Source organism: Nannobrachium achirus (genome assembly GCF_963921795.1).
Source record: "Nannobrachium achirus genome assembly, chromosome: 15".
In the NCBI taxonomy this organism is placed as follows: Eukaryota; Metazoa; Chordata; class Actinopteri; order Myctophiformes; family Myctophidae; genus Nannobrachium; species Nannobrachium achirus.
Window position 1 is genome coordinate 61,287,811 of NC_137822.1, and position 21,264 is coordinate 61,309,074.

General features: G+C 41.5%; 2 protein-coding genes across 2 annotated transcripts; both read left to right on the top strand.

Moving 5' to 3' along the window:
- ppp1r26 (protein phosphatase 1, regulatory subunit 26) lies at positions 1-9,910 on the top strand. Its single transcript, XM_080742629.1, has 3 exons — positions 1-101; positions 3,511-3,670; positions 6,173-9,910. Exon 3 carries the CDS (start codon positions 6,244-6,246, stop codon positions 9,448-9,450), a length of 3,207 nt encoding a protein of 1,068 aa, XP_080598755.1. The 5' UTR covers positions 1-101; positions 3,511-3,670; positions 6,173-6,243; the 3' UTR covers positions 9,451-9,910.
- Positions 9,911-16,543: 6,633 nt separating this feature from the next.
- Positions 16,544-19,972, top strand: mrps2 (mitochondrial ribosomal protein S2). Its single transcript, XM_080742557.1, has 4 exons — positions 16,544-16,580; positions 17,635-17,754; positions 17,923-18,046; positions 18,768-19,972. Exons 1-4 carry the CDS (start codon positions 16,556-16,558, stop codon positions 19,315-19,317), a joined length of 819 nt encoding a protein of 272 aa, XP_080598683.1. The 5' UTR covers positions 16,544-16,555; the 3' UTR covers positions 19,318-19,972.
- Positions 19,973-21,264: the final 1,292 nt, after the last annotated feature.

Genomic DNA, 21,264 nt, shown 5'->3' on the forward strand with positions numbered 1-21,264 from the left:
CGGCCGCGCACACTCACTCACTGCCTGGCCGACTGACTGGAGCTGTGGGTAGAACCTCCACACGACGAACGGCTGTCGGTAAAAAAACAACAATAACTTGGGTAAGTTCAGCTTCTACGTCAATTCTTACCGTGTGTGTAGTGTTGTTCGTAAAAAAACACGACTTTACGGTCGTTTAGTGGCATAATAACAATTAAAAATACAAAAGGCTGTCTTCGAGCTTCGCCCCGGAAAAAAGAAAAAGAAAATGCCGGGGTTGCAGTAGCAGCCAGGGCCGCCGGTGTCTCCTTTGAAGCCGCGCGAGTAAGAAACAATTGTATCCATCCTGCCCAAGACTTGATACATTTTGTGTCGCTTTCTTCCTATAGACCTGGTCGTTTTGGTGTTTTGGGGGAATGTTGGGGTCGTTTTCGGTTAATTTCCGAGCTTCTGGCCGTGATATCGGTTCGGCTGGGTGTTCGACATCCACGGCCGGGTGCACGGAGAAACATGGTCGCCTCTGCGGAGTCTCCTAGCGCCTCACGCCGGGCGTCGGAGCGGTCAGAGCCGGGGGCCGTCAGGCACGGCAGCCCCCGGTTGTTGCTGCGGCAGGCAGAGCCCGGGGAGTCGGGAGGGAAAAAACACACACTAGCAGTACTAGCACAGTGGTTTGTTCCCCGTTTTCAACTGTTTTTTATTATATTTTTGAGTCTTTTGACACTTGCTTTGGCAATGCGAACGTATGTTTTCTCGTGCCAATAAAGCTCCTTTGGCTTTGAATTGAATTGAAATTGAATTGTGTTTTCAACCTTTTTCATATCAAGGTCCATTATTTATTCGGCATTTGAGCCACGCAGGTTTACACTCCCTTTGGATAACTGACATTATGTCCACAATTCCATGCTGTATTGATGATGTGGTGCCATAGAAGAGAGAGATTGATTGATTGATTGAAGATTTTATTAGAAGGTTGCATAGGGAAAAGTACAGTTTCAAGGCAGTAGCCTACAGTTCACTGGTACAAGGTCAATTGAAAGGAGATCCTAGTAAGCTTACAGCTTGTTTACACAGATCCCTTTAGATACAAGGCAAACGTTTTAAAATAATAATAAAACATTCTGCATTCTAATTGTCTAGACATCCTGTAAATTGTAAGATGTTTGACAATAATTTCTTTGAGAGCGTAAAATGAAACCAAATGGACCCCAAGGGGTTTATTTTACACTCAAGAGTTAAAGATCTATATAAGGGTCCATTTGGTTACAACTGTCCATTTAGCTGGGGACCACCTGGAACCCCCTCAAGGCTTGAGAGGGGATTCCAGGTGGTCCCAGCTAAATGGTCTTTCTTTCAACCAGTGGTCCCCGGACCAGGCTCAAGGGCCACTGGCGGTCCCTGGACCACTGGTTGCTTGTGACTAGCAGCACAACTAACAACATTGTGTAATTACAACAGAACGCGGTTAAAACTATCCAGTTTGAACTGAAAATGTTAACAGGAATGATAAGCTGTCAAACAAAGTTGGAACAATGCAGTAAGGCTACTTTTTTGAGAGGTGCTAACTGCTCCTACTCTGGCTTTGTGAGTGTCCGTATGAGGACGGAACTCCATGTATGGAGATAATAACTGACATCACAGACAGAACTGTCCGTATAAGTGTCAATATGAGCACGGAACTCCATGTATGGAGAACTGATGTCACAGACAGAACGGCCCATACAAGGAGATATGCAAGTGTGCCCTGTTTGATACGATACATCGCACAGGTGCGATTTGTGCTTGTCATCCGGAATCAATGGGGGTACATTTATTATAAGCAAATTGTTGTCTTGCGACAAAAACCAAAACATATCATTGAAACTCAAGTCTATGGGGGTGAACTATTGCTTAAACATCTCTCTCTCTATATCTACTAGCCCTTACCCGTTCAAAGACACACACACACACACACACACACACACACACACACACACACACACACACACACACACACACACAGCTGGTTAAACATGTTGCCTCATGCTAGATGCAGAATAGATATGCCTCAAGCTAGACGCAGAATAGATATAGATACACCATAACAATGCTAATATACAGCATATGATTTGTGAAAGTGACAAACGGGCTTCACAGTTATGTCAGGTGTGTTCATATGCTAATGGTGATGCGATTTCAGATCAATTGCTCCAGCCACTGAGGAGAAACGCTGTGACAGACAGACAGACAGACAGACACTCACTCAGACAGACATTTGGAAAATTGTTTGATATCCACACACTAGGGCATTAACGACTTGTGATGTTTGCAAGTCGACTCGACTCAGTAAAAAGTTGAGTTGAAGTCGACTTTATCGTTTGATGATGTCATCACATCATACACGACCCCCCAATTATTTTGGGGGGGTCCCCAGATGATTAACCTAACGTGAAACATTGTTTTCTCACTCAACTGTAAATAAACCAACATAAAGTTTAAGCGTATAGAGGGTATCTGCATTCTGCACATTTCTAAAGTGCCAATTTAAGGACTCTTTTTTTTCTAAAATGGCAAATTAAACATTGTCCAAATTGTCAAATATAGAGGCAGAAATTGTGAAAATAGCCGATCTACATGATCTGCTATTTTCACAATAGAAAGTATTTTTTATTTTTTTTTCAACTTCGACTTTCAACTTTCTCTGGTGGGAGTCGACTTGTGTAATGAAGTCGACTGAGTCTACTTGTCGACTTTTTCGTTAATGCCCTACCACACACACACACACACACACACACACACACACACACACACACACACACACACACACACACACACACACGCACAGTTGGTAGGTAAGGTACTGCAGTGGCTTGCAACAGCACCACTCAGGATGGCCACTATGAGCATGGGGGGGCTCAATCAACGTGCCATTTGTCTGCTTTAACACCTGCTACAGCTGCGTTGACGTTTGCCAGTGGATGTTAAGTTACTAATTGTACACCGTTTAGGTGCCATTGGAGGTCAGAAAACCTGTTTTCAGACTTTCCACATCAACCCAAGTTGAACGAAATATCATCACATCACCACAAATAGTGCAGGTGTTGTGAGCCTGTAGATCAGCTCTTTTGTGTGTGTGTGTGTGTGGGAGGGGGTGGTGCTAGTATAGAGTAGAGATGTACCAATTTATACCAATTTAGAATTTAAGGCATTTAGCAAACACTCTTAATCCAGAGCGACTTACAATAGTCAAGGACAGCACATGGTAATAAATCAAATGCATAGAAATGGACTGGGTACATTTGGTTCCATCTGTACACTCTCAGAGTTATAAACCTGTAATGCTCCATTTAGAACCCCCTCAAGGAACCCTGAGAGTCCCTGGACCACACAGTCTTAGATTATTTTAATTATTATTATTATACATTGGTATCGGATTGGTACTCGGTATCAACCAATACCGGTATTGGGAAGGAGTCATTACATTATGATGTACCACAACATTTTATGGCATAACTAAACTTATACATATTGTTTTTCTTTTTTCTCCCAATTTAGTCGCTATGCCAACTCCTGTTGACCAGTGTATTCCAGAGCCATGTTGGTGGCGGTAGACTACAGACAACCAACCACGTGTCTCCTCTCCGATACGCATGACATCAAGGCTGCTCGTTTTCACCCGACAGTGAAGACTAGGAGGGCGTAACGCGTACAAGAGGTACGTACCCGCTATTCTTCATAGTTACGAGTTGGAATAAAATACGGATATACCAAATGACTGAAACTAAACGATTATACGAAACCAAACACATTTTAAGCTAGGGGAATCATTTTGGAAGTGCACAGTGAGCTTGGTTCCGGTTGTGGGTTCCGACTGCCTACTGACGTAAAGTTAGTTCCACTCTAGCTCTGGTCCAGCGCATCAGCTGCACTGATGCTCTGACAGACTGCTGGCTAAATGACTAGAGCAGAATTTCTGTACCCCTACGACGGCTCAACTTCAGTCAAAATAAACTAAACTATTTCACTACTCACCAAACCAAAGGTAGTTTTGGGTTGTTTGAAAGTCTATTCTCCGCAGAGGGAAACCTCTCAGCAGCCCACCCACTCTGTAAAATAACAATATTTTTGTCATGACATAAAACGCACCCAATATTTTAACAACACAAATCTGGAATGGGGGTCTGTGGACAAATGCACATTAATGTGGGGGTCCTTGAGGTAACACTGTTTGAGAACCACTGGTTTAAACAATCAAATCAAATAGGATGCAGAAACAAGCCCCAAAGAACGCAACCTGCAACTACCAATATATAAAAGCGACTACAGAGAAAACAGCCCAAAGCCGTTTATAATAAGCAGACTTGGCAACATGATCATTATGTGTGTTGGATGTAACCTCCTGTAGAGTGCATCTGCAAGAATTGGGTCATTTGTTATATTCAATTAACCACTTAAAACTGTATACTTGGTTAACTCGGCTCTGTACTTCTCTCTAGACAAAATCTCCTACCCGAAAATAGCCAGTCTACAAGCTCAACGGCTGAGTTCAGCAAATGTTCCCCCGGAGTTGGGTGCATGTTAGGGTTCAGGACAGGTGGTGGTTGAAGTCAAAGCAGTCTGCAATCGTAGGGAACGTTGGTGCTTTAGTTACTTAAACATGTTATAACTAATCAGTGGCAGAGTGTGGCATCTTGGCTGTTCTTCTTGCGAATACTTTTGTCATTCAAACTGATTGCCCAGGTGGCAAATAAATGCCCATCATAGAAATAACCTCTTGTGAGATCTGACACTGTTTTCTAGTCTTGAGAACATCATGTATTTGGTTTTTGGCCAAATTTGGAGATCCTCATCTACCTTTTCAGGTTGTGAACCCACAAAATAATCGTATTTGAACTGGTGACCACCCACCTTGATAAAATTAAATATAGGCAATACCACAGATACATATTGTGAAAATAGCAGATCTACAAGCTTGTAGATCTGCTTTTTTTCCCCACAGATTGAGAACCACTAACATACTATTGATGTCAGACATAGGTGACTGTCATCATAGACTGGCCTCCCAAGTACTCTGATAACTAATACTGCACTACCACATTTAACCAAAGCTAATACCAGTTTTATTTTGCAGCCGTCTGTTACAGATAGTTACCTGTAGAAAGAAGAAACTGATAAACTATGAAGTCTCTCGTTTACAAAGTATCTTATCCGTATTCTGACATTAGTTGTTCATGGTGCATCTGCCTCCAAAGCTGAGGGAGAATGCAAGTCCCATTCTGAGTAGATCCTACTTTGAGTTGGCATCATTATCGGCAAGTATGCCTGTCTATGCCATTCCGAATTTATTACATGATATTTCATTTACATATTTTGATTGCTTCACTTGATGTTGCAAGACCGTTTGCTTTTTACATTATAATTTTACTAACTTGTAACTGCACTATTATTAATGGAATTTTTGAATTTATTCAGAAAACAATTTAATTTCAAGGAGCACCATAACTTGTAGTGTACAAATTACGGGTCCATTTGGTTCCATTTGGACACCATTACAGACCATGTGAGGGTCCATTTGGAACCCCCGCAAGGAACACTGAGAACCACTGTCCTAGACTATTTTTAAATACACACTGGTATCGGATCGGTACTCTGTATCGACCGACACACAACTTATGGCTATCGGTATCGGGAAGGCAAAAAGGGCAGTCCGTACCATCACCGACCACCAAACTTTTTGTCAGAAAGGTCCGGTTCAACTACAACTACATCACTCGCAACTTCTGTGAAAGATTACCACAAATCTTAGTTCGGAAAGCAGCACGCACGCACACACTAAATTTGGGGCACGTAGGAACTAAAAATCACTTATTTTTATTGTTAATCAAATCGAATTAATTAAAAACTCGAGCCGTGGCGGCCTGGAACAACGGGAATAACTCAGGGAAACTCGGGATATGGCAGTAAATTAGTTAAGTATTATTAATTGGTGGTGAAGCTCTTGAATATTCAAAAGGCAAGTTCAAGGAGACGCTCGCTTTTCAGTTTAAAGTTATGTGTGCTATTGTCCTAAGATTCCAAATGGGACAGTATTGTATCTATGGCAACAAATTAGTTATTTAAAGTAATCCAACCATAAATTAGGCTATGATTTGTAATGCATTCCAATTCATATATATATGAAGTTATTCTGACATGGTTTTCCCCCTTCTCTTTTCAGATTCAACGATGCAATCCTAATTGGAGTCAGTAGCACTCCCATGGTCCAGTGGCCCACCCCAGCTCACTAGAATGTACTTGATGAATGTACCTCCAGTTGCAGCGTCTCACACGAAATGGAGAAACTGTGGCCCGCCCCAAGGCTTTAGCCTCCCCCTCAGCTTCAGCGACATTGAGTTGTCCACCAAAGACACACCTATCTCTGATAAGGTCCAGATGATCATAGAGAGCCTGAGGAGCAGTCAGTCCTCACTTGACATGGGAGATGAGACTGGGAATAATGTGCTACCAGGACAGGAGGGCCAGCCCCAAGTATGCAAGGCCGGGGTGGTTCCTGTCACAGGAGCCACATCCCCCACCTACAAGTGTCCCACTGAACACCGGCAAGATGATGTAGCCTTCAGGGTCGTCTCCGAGATGCAAGATTCTGACAGCGATGATTCTGTTGACAGAGGGATCGAGGAGGCCATAATGGAATACCTGAAAGAAAAGGATGATCACAAACGCAAGGCGGAACCGGACACAGAGGTTATGCAACCATCTAAGGTACCCAGGAAAAACCCACCTGTTCCTGAGATTTCCAAACAACATTCCGACAGCAATAAGGTTTTAACTGCCAGCAACGAGTTTCCAAAGTTTCTCCAAATTGAGACCCCTGCTTCTCCACCCCAAAAAGTGTTTAGCAAAATCAAGGCCACCTTCAAAGAGAATCCACTTAAGAAGATGGATGGTACAACAACAGGCACAAGTATGTCTGTCAAAGAGCAGATCAAACTCTCTTCTACAACACATGGCATCTTAAATGAGATAAAGGTTGAGGAAGACTCGATGGACTCGAGTAGTGATGACGGAATTGAGGAGGCCATTCAAATGTTCCAGTTGGAGAAAAAGGAGAAACAGAATATAAGCACAGAAGCTTTTATGCCCCTCACTATTAAAGAGGAGTCTGACTCCAGCAGTGATGATGGGATTGAAGAGGCCATTCGCTGCTACCAGCTTGAACAAATAAAAGAAAAGAATTTCCTGAAACCATCGTTACAAAAGCAAAAGCCTGCAATTAAGTCATCACTTAAGTCAATTGAGAGTACAAGCGCAGAAAACATAAAAAAATTCAAATCCAGAAAGAAAAAGAAACGAACTGAGAAACATGTGAAATTTCGCCTGCCTTCCCCGACATCCATTTGCTCACTGAGAAATAGACTTGTAGGCAGCCCTAAAGGTAAAGGAAACGGGGTATTCTCATCCAAGGCAGAGGCGTTTACCGAGGAACACGCTCCTGCTACTTCTAAAGTCAATTCAACCGTAGAGCTCATGTGTGCGGAGGCAATACTGGACATTTCAAAAGCTGTCATGCCTGAGGTGTTTAGTCACGACCCTGGCGTTGCCAGCAATAACCCAAGTCAATCATCAACTCCCCTCATTCCTTCCGACCTCCCGCATGATCAGAGTGATGACAGCTCCATTGATAGCGAAGACGGCATCGAGCAAGAAATCAGGAAATTCCTTGAGCAGAAGGCCCAGATGCACGTCCAGCCATCCAGCTCTGCTCCATGTACTACAGCACCACAGAGTTCGGATGAGCCTGTTAAGGTGAATCAAGTTACAGCCCAGAAGAAAACTCTGAGGCTATCTTTGACCCAAAAGAGAAAGCATAGAGAGGCAGAGAAAAAGCAACTCCCTGAAGTGATAGACAACAACACTGATGATGAGGCTGGAAACGGATCAAGGCCATGCGTTTCCACAATCATCAATCCACAATCGTTTTATGGACCAGAAAAGACAGAGAGGAGCGGAGACAAAAGTAGCTCCCTGGACAGCGATGAGGATCTCGACACCGCAATAAAAGACTTGCTCAAAACAAAGAAGAAGTTATCGAAAAGGACGAGGGACATGAAGCTGAAATCAAAGAAGTGTTTCCAAGACGAGGAACACGATGCCATTGCCAAAGGTGGCATTTTGAAGAAAGCTGCTAAAACTAGGGTTGATATCAGAGACAAGAATAAATTAAGTAAGAAGAGCATCTCGCAGCAGAAACAAAGTAATAAGAGAAAAGAACACACCATCCAGGCAAATGAAACGGACAACTTGAAAGGGAATGGTGGTGCAGACATCCCATCAGCGGTCAATGATCAGGATATTGTTCAGATTAAAGAGGAAAGCAGTTGTGTAGACAGTGATGATAGCATTGAGCTGGAGATCAGAAAGTTTCTGGCAGAAAAAGAAAAGGCCAAGGTTTCCACCACAGAGAGAACAGGAGATGCACCAAGGAATGGCAATGTTGAGGCTTGTACCTCTTTTCAAGATAAAGATGTTACGTTGGAAGATCAGCTGGCTGAAATTCCAATACAAAATGATAATCACCTCCCAGAAGAATCCCTGCCAACTAGCCCAACATGCAACGCTTCTCAGGATAAGGAGGCACTTCCAGCAAGGGAGACAGTCTTGCTAGACAACTCCAGCCCTGCACTCAAAACTGTCATTAGATCATGCCTCTCCACACCCTTCTCTAACAGGCCTAGCGTCATAGAGCCAGCAGATGGCGCTGGTGCTGCTCAAACTGAGAAGATGAGACCAAGCACTGGGAGCAGTGATGTCCAGAATGAGTTGGCGAGACCTCAGCAGCGTGCAAGTCCCAGTATTGCCCAGTCTCGTTCGGACTCAATAAAATGGCGTCAGTGTCTTGGACTCCCCACTACTGGAACAAAGAGCATGTGTCTTAATCAAACCCCATTCCATATCACTTCACCTAAAACCAGTGAGGTGACGAGTCCCCTGCATCAAAAAGGGAGCTATCCCAAACCACAGACATCTGCTACTGTATGGTCCTCTGCGAGAAGCAGCACATCAATTGTGCCTTTCCATCGTCCTACAGACACACCAGTGAATGCCATGTCTCGCTCCCCATTTTCCAATCCTTCCTCTGCTCCCAGACACCTCCCCGTTAAGTCCTTTATGCTGGGTCTTGCGCCAGGAGGCCACAGGGCACAGCGCGCATTGCCACAGACCGAGAGCATGGTGCATATGCCCAAGGACCAAAGTGTGTTTGTGGAACTGTCCTCAAATAGGACCAACCATGTCCAGGTCCGTAGCAGAGACACGGGTGAAGGAAAGGAGAGAAGGGACTTGACGATGGAGAAAAACAAAGAAAGGGAGAGCATCGAGGCAGATGAGAAAGAATTGCAGCTAGAAAGAAGAGAGGAACATTTTGTAGATGAGACAGATAATGAGTCAGATGAAAGAGGAAGTCCAGAGAAGAAGCAGGGATTTTCCACATTGTAAGTATAGGCTTTTATTCTTGTTTGTGCAGTCACATAGCATAATAAACAAGTTTCATGACTTCATTTCCTGGATCGTGCCCTCCTGATGGGATATTTTTAACGCTATGTTGAGTCCTTTTAATTGTAGGCTTGAAAGAAATGTTTGTTGATAACGATACAAAAATGAACATTGTTTTCTTTTTTTATATATATGTTTGTACGTTTATACAGCTGTTTAACACGTTGGCACCACAAAGAATGGTCAATATATATTTCTTATTTCTGCCGTGTTATCAGTTCATTCATATCACCAAGACCCCTGCCAAGCAATACAACAACCATTTTGTACAACAAGCAACTACTTAAGTTTTGAAACCACCCAAATGCACTATACGTTATTGTAGTATTTATCACTCGTCAGATTCCTAACCCCAATGACCCGATTAAGGTTAACTGTATCAAATTGGACAAACATCATTCTCAGACCCTTTTCCACAATTTATCTCCTTACCTCATAGGCCTGAACACATTATGACACAATATTTTATGCTTTAACTATTGAAAAATAGCAGATATACAAGCTCACAGCGCGGCACCGAGTGCCGCGCTGCGAGCTTGTAGATCTGCTATTTTTGAAAAATCGTGAAGATTAGATTTTTGACCCGATTACATAAGTGTCTTTTGAATCCTTCTAAGATTTTTTGAAAAAAACGATGTTTGTATGTCAACAATCTGGCCAGCCATCGTCAAAGAAAAGGTCCTTTTCATTTAACTGGAGCTCGGTTAGTCTGTTCTTGAGAGACTACTATGTCAGTGGTTCTCAAACCTTTTCACGTGAAGGACCCCCAAAATGATATTTATTTGGCCACGGACCCCCATCTCAAAATATTTAGTCCCAGGGACCACCCAGAAGCAAAATTTGAGTTACAAACGTTCGCTTTGAAAATACATATATTCAAAGATTTGCACACATTTTCACGACTTTTTCAAAAATAGCAGATCTACAAGCTCGCAGCGCGGCACTCGGTGCCGCGCTGTGAGCTTGTATATCTGCTATTTTTCACTGGCTAAAGCATTCAATAATTTTAGGCCTAAATGGGTTAAGAAACATCAATGCAGTTATTTTAGAGAAGTCATGCTTTATTATTGTTACCCGACGTGTTGGAAGATCTGCCTTAATGTCCAATACAGTTATCCTTCTTCCTCACTGTGAATGTTGGAATGTAGCTATTTGGCCAGACCAGGGGTTCCCAAACATTACCATGCTAAGAACCTCCATGTAGTCGATTAGCCTCTGGCTGCAGCCCTCCTATTGTGGCTCAAACAAATCAATTCTCTTGGTTAATACGTTTAAAGTTGTAATGTGAGCTGCCTGCTTTTTTAACTTTTTGTGCACTAATTGGACCCCATGCATACATGCTTATTTCCATGATTATTTATTTTCTCTTTTTTTTTTTTTTTTCTTACCCAGGGATTTATGTGGATTAAATATGCAGTGAATTTACCCTTTATTACTAATGTCAAAGCGTTTTGGGTCATCTCAAGATAGGATTTGGGTGACAGGGTATTCAGTCTGTCTTGGGTGTCTTTACAAGTTGGATTGTATGAAGGGCTGGGCGGAATTACTTTGATAATATCCTGATTATTCTAAATGTTTGCTTTAATTCCGATGAATCAATGTTTCTAAAACGAAATGGCTCCCAACAAGCTTACAACACGATGCGTTGTGAGCTTGTAGACTGTCTTATTTTCACTATTTTTGTATGCCACCATTGTAAAACAAAGTATAACAGTACAAACCTTATTGATTAATCGATTAATGCACTTGAGCAACATTACGTTTTTTTCTTTTTAATTACCCAGTCCTAATTGTATGTGTGTTTATACAAGACACATTCATTCCAGGTGTAAACTGAAAGAGGAGTCTTAGCCAACACAGGTGGTATAGCCATAGAACTAAAGACATTTTAAGCATATCGTTATTTTGTCGGGCAAAAACCTTGTATGTCCAAAACAATTTCTTTAGCAAGCTCTTCTTACCACTTTTCTTAGGATGACTTTTTTTCTATTGATTACTAGCGCCATGGAGACTTGAGTTCAATAATATTTTTTAGATTTTTGTCGCATTCCTAAGACAAAAATGTGATCATAGTACATTTACGCTGACAGTTTCCCCATCCAGTGCTATGCATTCGGGTCCCCATCCAGGGCCACGCATTTGGGTCCCCTCCAGAATCAATGAGGGTACATTTACTATAATCACATTATTGTCTTAGGAATGCGACAAATACAAAATAATATTATTGAACTCGAGTCTCTATGGCATGAGTAGTAATAGTAAAATAAAAAGTCATTTTGGGGGTAAACTACTCCTTTAAACATGTATAAGACTCTCAAACCGCATATCATTATAGGCCAACATTTTCACAATTCTTCAGAAATGGTAAAAAAATAAGGGAAAAACATTTAAACAAGGTTTCTGCCCCACGGATTCGACAAATACTATGACACACTTTATGCACTGTGAAGAGGGTCATAGAATAATGTTCTTTCAAAAACACCTTGCTTTGAATTCCAAAGGGAACCTCCAAAAATAAAGCAAAGACACACTGTTATCCTTTCTCAACTAAACTGGAGATACGATATTACCATACATTTACATAATATCTCTTTCTTCCTGGAATACATTCCCCTCCATTCACTGCCTGTTGCTTAATATAAGGACAGAAATTCCATAACCAATAAAAGCTTGATAATGGGCTCCCTCAGTAGCATAGCGGACTTATTGTCTATGTGTCCACCAAAGTGTTTTTTTTATGAGAATGTGTTGGATTGTTTTCTATAGGAGCGCATATTTACGACATCGTCTCTGTTGGGTAGAAACCTCATAATGTCCAAAACAGTTACTTGTCAGGATTCTAATTCAAAGTAGCAAAAATAGCAAACAGACAAGCTCAAAACCCATTGCTTCGTGCTGCATTACGAGCTTGCGGATCGGCTTCTTTTGATACTTTTATGCGTCGCTGTAGTATGATCAAGAAGGGCATTGATTTACGAAAAATAAAAAAAAGTATAAAATATGGAGATGAGAGATGTTACTGCCTGACTGGAAATGCTAGCAGCGTGTACAAGGCGATGAGCATCTTATTCTGCACTGTGCCACCCTGTACATCTGGTGTTTTTAACCCATTTAGAACAGGTACACTGTATTGTGTATCATCATTTTATGTTTTAACTATTGAAAAAATAGCAGATATACAAGCTCACAGCGCGGCACTCGGTGCCGCGCTGCGAGCTTGTAGATCTGCTATTTTTGAAAAATCGTGAAAATTAGAATTTTAGTGTCTTGAATCCTTCTAAGACTTTTTGAAAAACGTAGGTTTCTATGTCAGCAATCTGGCCAGCCATCATCAAAGAAAAGGTCCTTTTCACTTAACTGGAGCTCAGTTAGTCTGTTCTTGAGAGACTACTATGTCAGTGGTTCTCAAACCTTTTCATGTGAAGGACCCCCAAAATTATATGTATTTGGCCACAGACCTCCATCTCAAAATATTTAGTTCCAGGGACCACCCAGAAGCAAAATTTGAGTTACAAACGTTTGCTTTGAAAATACATATATTCAAAGATTTGCACACATTTTCACGACTTTTTCAAAAATAGCAGATCTACAAGCTTGGCACTCGGTGACGCGCTGTGAGCTTGTATATCTGCTATTTTTCACTGGTTAAAGCATTCAATAATTCTATTAACTGGTCACAGAGTTGAAAAACAACCTGGTTGTTTGGGGGAGCGCCTTTTGTTTTCACCTGGGGGGGGAAAAATGCTTTGGTGGAGACAGCCTAAAATGTCCAGAATCCACAAAATCCCCACAATTACTCTCTCATTTTACTAGATTTGCAATTTAAAACGTGTTTTAGGTTTTTTTGTCATATAGTTTTGTTTTTTTCTTCAATTTACTATGTGAAAAAGTTATTTATTTTTGTTTATGAAGAAACAAAAGACTTACTGAACATGCTGTGCATTGCCAGTTTTCGTAAATATTTTGCAGAAAGTGACCCCCCCAATACCCGTTAAGAAAGAAACTTTTGCTGTATCTTTTAAGTGCAACTGTGTAATAAAGAGTGAATTGCAAACAAAACTGTCTCTTAATTATTACATGCAAACACACCTGAGGTCAATTCTACACATTTAACCATGACCACCACCTATAGTATATTCCTTAACCTTACCCTACAGGTTTCTATTCCAGTGTAGTTGTATGGTTACGTGTTCAATATATTTGGGGTTTGATTTGCTGGGGGGAGATGCTCACCACGAGTCGCGACGTGGTGTGAGCTTGTAGAACGTCCATTTTCACTATTTGTTTGTTGCACGATGAAGTACACTTCAGCCTACATACAGTTGCTCTGCATCCCTCTCAACAAATCGAGCCCTGTATATATTCTAGCGTTGACATACTGCAGGATTTGTACTCTGATGCGTGTCCTGCTCTCCCTTGCTTAGGTGTCTGTCCAGTAGCATTGACCACGGCATCTCCCTCAGGCCTTACGTAGCTCTGAACACAGTGGAGAGGCACAGGATGTTCGGCAGGAGATTTCAGGCTCCCACGAAGGTACCATTCCACAGAGACATTAGGTTGAGTGGTGTCACACCTGACTTGTTTTCCTCGCTAGCCTACATTATGTTGCATGCCTTATTTGCACAATAGGAATATAATACAATTCCATGATAGGGAAAACCCATACATAGTTGTTTGTGAACTTTAACCCCTTGAAAATAAATTATGGGTTGATATCGTCGTCGTCGGGTGAAAACCCTGTATGTCCAAAACCGTTCGTTTTGCATTTATCATTTTAAAAATGATTTAAACTAGTGAAAACAGCCGATCTACAAGCACACAACGCCTCGCGGTGCGAGGCGTTGTGTGCTTGTAAATCGGCTGTTTTCACTACTTTTGTGCGACCGCCTTGTATGATGAAGCAGGGCTTTACTTTACAAAAGAACGTACAAATTTGAAACCTGGAGATACAAGGTTTCCGCTCGACAAAGACGATATACAAGCTAAAAATGTTTTAATGTTTATTATCGCCTATTATGCCATGCCTGAAATTGGAATGCCAGGGTTAAAGTCGTTTTCGTGGAAAAATGGAAACCATCTTCATGTTCGCATCTCTGAATTCATCCCCATGGATGACTCCAGAGAATACAAGAACGCTCGACCCAAAACACCACCCCATGGTTAAATCCTGCTACCTCTGCCCAGTCGCCACTAGGTATCCTAAATGTAACCTCAGTAAAACCATGCCTAAACATAACCTTATTCCTAAACTTGGCCTCGCAAAGAAATGGGAGCGAGAGTGTTTTGCGGCGAGCATTCCGGTCACCACTCCAGACAGTCAAAAGTTGATGAGATGATGCTTGCAGGGGATCCGTTTTTCTGCTCCTGGACAGAAGAGGGTGAAAGGTGTCAAAAGACAGCTCCAGTTTGTTCCAGCATCTTCTAGGTACACGCTCGCACCTGGCTGTGCAACGAAAATACAATTAAAGTCTGATTTATACTTGTTTGCATAAAGTATCTCACACCATAAATACTGTATAGCTGTGTTTGCCGATCGGCTACATTTGGTGCGAGACCAGTTTATCTACCCTATTTTTCAGAATACTTGAAGGAGTCAGGCTGTAGAAAACAACCAAACGGATTGTTTTACTTATTGATTCAAACTGTAACAGATAGTTTCACTTATTGATTCAAACTGTAACGGATTGTTTTGCTTAACCAGTTCTTGTCTTGAAATGCCTAAATCAGATACATATCGTTAAGAATATTCTATTGTTTTGAGTAATATTTCCAAACCTAAAATAATTGTTTAATTGTAAGTGATGTCCTAGTGAAGGCAACTTTTGAAAATAATTAGTGACTTGACTTGACCTTTGAAGTTAGGAATATTGTATTGTTTTGAGTAATATTTCCAAACCTAAATAATTGTTTACTTGTAAGTGATGTCCTAGTGAAGGCACTTTTTGAAAATAATTAGTGACTCCTAAGTCTGGTTACTTGCCACATTGTTTAATGCACTTGTTATAGGCCTATACTTGATTGGTTTTACCAGTTAAATTGTTTTGTTGCAATGATTTAATTTACTTTGAAGTTTTATATATTTTATTGTTTTTGGTGATGTTGCTCTACAAGTTTGGCAGCTATAAAGGTGCTATTTGTGGTGTTATATATGTTCAATAATAATGCCATTGATGTTTTTTTTTATGTCTATTTTATTGTTATTGGCCTAAATTCACTTTTCTCATTCTGATTGATAAATGTTCAGAGCATTTGAAGTTTTATATTTTTGCTGTTTAACAATCCTAATAATTATTTTGTTGCACTTTCAAGTTTGGCAGCTATAAAGGCACTATTTGTGTTGATAGGCTATATTATGTTCAATAATAATGCCATTGATGTTCTTTTTTATGTTGCCTATATTTTATTTTTGTATTATTTCTAGAGGTTCACAGCTAGAGTTCAGGCTGCTATGTGGCCCTCACACCTATACAGTACACTGCACCCAGATCCACCCATTTTGCCCATTTACACGGATCTCTGTATCTGCCAGTCATTGTTGCCCACATAGCCTGTCAGTCAGCTCCATATATGGGCCCTATGGAGATCTCTAATGTCATCTGAATATGTCCATTTGCCCCCTTTTGAGCCCATATAGGCTATGGAGCTGACTGACTAATGACATTGAGGTTAGACTACACAGTCCATATTTGGGTGTACTGTAGATGCATTGGGAAGGAACTCCTTATATGGACATGAATGAGTCATAGTGACTTGAATGTGACAATGTGGTCCTCCAACAAAAGATGTCATGTCATTTAAGGATGTTTTATGTTCAATGTGTGCAGGGAGTTATGGAACTGCAGTTGTAACTGCATTTTGTTCTTGTTCCATTTTCAATAAAGCAATTTAAAAAAAGTGTATGTCTAGTTTGTGAGGTAATGGGAGTTGTAGTCCACACGGAAGTGGATCACGTAATAGGTAGTCCTTGACACATTCTTCTGGACTACATTTACCAGTCACACTCCTTTGACCTTCTGTGTGTGTGCTTGTGGGAGGGGATCGAGCAAGCATGGCTGCCAGCGTTCTGACGAAAGGTAAAAGGAAGACTTCATACTCAAATATTTATCTTGGTATAGATGTACTTAGGAAAATACTGCGGTCTTTGATGTGTCAGTGTTTTGTGTAGATTATGTATCGATATCAGCCCGTAACGTTTCCTTGTTTACAGCCTAGCCTACAGCCTCTGCTACTGTTGGCTAACTCAGTGCTTCTTTAGCCATGGTTAGCGTGACTGTTTTCTCAGTCATGTTTTCAGGGCTAGTGGTTCTCAAACATTAATTATTTGCAGTGGTGGAAAACGTACTCAAACTTTTCACTTAAAGACAACTTTTTCTTGAGAAACGGATACTAAATTATTTTTTTATAAAAAAAATATGCTTCAAATATGTGCTTCTGTTTAAAAATGTCCACAAAAAGCGTAAAATAATGATAAAATCATTTTGGCAATTGTCGGGCCGACACTTTGTTTACATCCTATCAATCCATATAAAAGAATAGACTAGGATGTAAACTGTCAGCCTGACAATGGCCATAATGATTATTTTATCATTGTTATGCTTTTTGTGGACATTTTTGAACAGAAACACATATATGAAGCATATTTTTTTATAAAATATTTTCAAACATTATTTTTAATTTAGCATCCGTTTCTCAAGAAAAAGTTGACTATAGCCCCTTTTTAAACGTATCAATATTGCAAATACTGCAGTGTATTTCTATATTGTAGTGCATTACAGTATAGCTGGTTACATTATAATAAGCTATATTCATCTACTCAGCCTGGCGTCCCTATTTAGTGCACGTATAGGCTAAATAAGGGCTTAAGTCAGTGGTTCTCAAACATTTTAATTTCAAGGGCGCCCATAACTCTGAGTGTACAGTACACATGGAACCAAAGCAAATGGTCCATGATGGGGTTGTCCTCAAGGAACCAGGCCACTGAGCACTGACCCTCAGCGTCTCCCTGGATCACACTTTGAGAGTTGAGACCCACTGGCATAAGTGACTGGAGTAGATCCCCTAATGTGAATTTCCAACCCATTGAATTCAGATGATCTCTAATTATGTTTTTTCCTCTTTGTTCTGTAGGACTTTTGTTGCTACGCAACCCACGGGTTGTTATGGCACCACACTTATGCAGAGGACAACGGCATGCAACTGCAGCAGCTATAAAACCACCACAGAGTAACATGGAAAGCAATGCTACAGGTGAGCCTGCTCTTTGTGCAACACAACCCAGTGATTCTCAAACCAATTGATAATTGTAACATAAACTGTCCATCCAAGCAGATTAAACAGCATTTATTAAATTGCTTCGCAACAAATGACAGCACTTTCTGATTATCTAACTATTAATTTATGTCCTATCCGATACAGACGACAAGCTTCTGAACCAGCCCCTGGAGACGGTGGATTTCTTCCGTCTGTCAGAGCTCTTCTCCTTGAAAGATCTTTTTGATGCCCGGGTGCATCTTGGCCACAAGAAGGGCTGTCGACACAGGTTGGTGTGCTTCATCATGTGATGTTACAGTTTATTTCACATTTTAACCAACACGTACAGTAGAGATGGGACAATAAGCGATATTATCGTTTATCGGGATAGAAAACACTCAAGATAATCGCATCGCGGAGATTTAATATATCATGATATCGTCCTCCGTCATGCACTGGGATCAATTCACCTTTTATTTGCCGAGCTGCATATCCGGTACCACTTAAACCCTCTATAATTGGTAAAAGGTACTAATAATATACGTACTTAATACAGTATTTTTTCACTCTCTATCAAATGTCTTTGCCAAAAAATAGCAGATCTACAGGTCTTGTAGATCTGCTACTTTTTGGCAAATGTTCCGCCCCAGGATAATTGATTTGGATTAGCGCGATAATATCCTAAATCGCGATTTCTTTTGTCACAATAATCATGATATGACATTTTCATATCGTCCCATCCCTAACGTACAGTACCAGTCAGATTGTTACATTAAAACTGGGAAAGCATCTCTTTCACTCATTTTAGGTCTTTGCGTTGGCTACCGAAAAAAAAGAAAATGGCAGATATACAAGCTCACAGCGCTGCGAGCTTGTACATCTGCTACTTTTGAAAAATCTTGGACGTGTGAGAAGTTCTGAGAACTGCTGATTTTGAAGGCATTTGTAGAATCTGCCTCGGGTCTTAATGGGTTCCACTAACGCACCACTCTTAATTTTCTCTTGCTTAGGCTTATGGAGCCGTACTTGTTTGGCTGTCGTCTGGACCAAGACGTAATTGACCTCGATCAGACGGTGGAGAACCTTCAAGCCGCCCTGAACGTCACCGCCCACGTGGCGTACCGGGGCGGCATCATCCTCTTCGTGAGCCGCCGGCGCCAGTTCAGCCACCTCGTGGAGTGCACGGCGCGAGACTGCGGGGAGTACGCCCACACGCGCTACTGGCAGGGCGGCCTCCTCACCAACGGCCCCATCCAGTACGGCCCCGGGGTGCGCCTGCCGGACCTCATCGTCTTCCTCTCCACCCTCAACAATGTCTTCCAGCAGCACGTGGGCATCCGGGATGCGGCCAAGATGAACATCCCCACCGTGGGCATCGTGGACTCCAACTGCAACCCCAGCCTGGTGACGTACCCCGTGCCGGGGAACGACGACACTCCGGCCTCCATGGAGCTGTACTGTCGTTTGTTCAAGATGACCATCAACCGCGCCAAGGACAAGAGGAAGCACATGGAGCTCCTGCACGGTCTGTCGGCGTCCCCGACGACGCCGGGCTCATGAACGGGAGCGGAACCTTTTTGAAATGTATGCGGTGAAGTCCTCACTGCTCGGTTTAACCGCCCCTAATCTGGGAATGAAGACTTGCACAAACTCTGGTTTATTCTCTTGAAAGGAAATAACTTGCAGGAGTCAAAACTGCAGAGTCAATGCCCACTGCCCAGCACAGAACGATTAAAGAAGATTGAGGCTGGAGTCAGTGGTGATGGATAGATGTTTTGTTGATGTTTTTTTACTGTTATGAACAGTTAAATGTTTAAGTAAAAAGGAATAAAAAAAACTTTCAAAAACATTCTGAGCTTTAATCTGAAAATATGTTCCAAAAAGCTATTTAAACAAGCCATAGAAAAAGGTTTAAAAGAAAGTTTGTTTGTAATGCAGTTAATCAAAACAATGCTCTTATGTCTTTGCTGCTTTTCCTCTGCAAGGCCAGAGGGCAGGGGTGTGTATCCGACTCAGCAGCTTGCCTTGAACAACTTTCTTGGATGCTCTCCCCTTGGTTTTCTTTTTGTATCTGTGTATATGTAATTGCTGTTTGGCAGAAACCTCTTCTCTCCATATTCTAGCTTATTGTGTGTTTTTGTAAATCAACGCCCTGCTTGATCATACTACAGCATCACACCACCATAGTATCAAAAGTAGCAGATCCACAAGCTCGAAACGACACAATTTGAGTTATTAGATGGGGACATATGACTCTGTTTCCACCCAACAGAGACAATATAGCTCATTTAAATTTTGGTGCAAAAAACTAGCAATATCGTTACGGTGAGCTAAATAAGTTAAGCAAGCACTATTATTGTAAATACTTATGAAGGCTTCATTTGTAATGTGGCCTATAACATTTGCTTGGATTGTTTCAGTGCTTATAAGCCTTCACTGATAACACACTGTATACTCTGCTCAAATATTAAAGGAATACTTGCATCCCTTAATGTTATCCCCTTAAAGCTTCTTGTGAGCTGTGCAGGCCTATATTTATTAGAATGTGTGTTTATAATAATTAAAATAAGTGATACAAGTGTCCCCTTAATTTATTTGAGAAATAATGTGTGTGAATAATATTAGAATATAAATATATGATTGTGTTTTCAGTGAATTATTTGTGCATTTGTGGTGTTCTATTTTTCCCCAGGCTCGAGCCATTGTGAAACCATTTACAATTCTGTTTTCTGAAATGTTTCTCATAGGAATGACATTTTATTCTATCTTCCATAAGGCCCTATGGCTATAGTTAGAACAATGGTTTGTTTGTAGCCACTGAAGAGGTAAATGGTTAATTGAAGTTGAAAGGGCCCTTTATATTCTCTTGAAACCAGTGGCTACAACTATGCTTGAAACTGGAAATTACAGTTTTTGTACTTCTAGTTCTAACTTCTGCACGCGCTGTTCTGTAGACTGGTGTAATTTGGCTTTGCAGGTTGCTGATCCGGTCTGGCTCTAGAGCGGATACGGAAAAGATATTGCCATGTGTGTGTGCGTGTAAATGACCGGATCCGGTAGGCGTACTCTAGACCGGATATGGGTTTTTGTGCTTGGTGCAATGGTGGCGGAGCCTTCCCCTGAGACGTTCACGTCAGAGCCCTAGAATGGAGAGTTGCGTCACTCCCGTTCACTTCATGGGACCAGGTCTTCTACGCACACATCTATTGGCGTATAGTGACAAACGGCGAACCGGAAGTTTACAAAATGCATTGAAGTCTATGAGGTGTAAAGTGACAATGAACCACGTGACCAGCGCTGTTTCTGACCCCGCGGTGACACCACTCTCTGATTATACTGCTCTGGTTCACGTCGATGTCGCGCAGCGAACACAGCAGATCTACAAGCTCACAACGCCAAACGTGGCGACGCGTTGTGAGCTTGTAGATCTGCTGTTTGTGCGCCGCGACCATACAAGGTCCCTCCCCTGACTCGCAGTTTCCGTAGGTTGGCTGCAGTGGTGTAAAA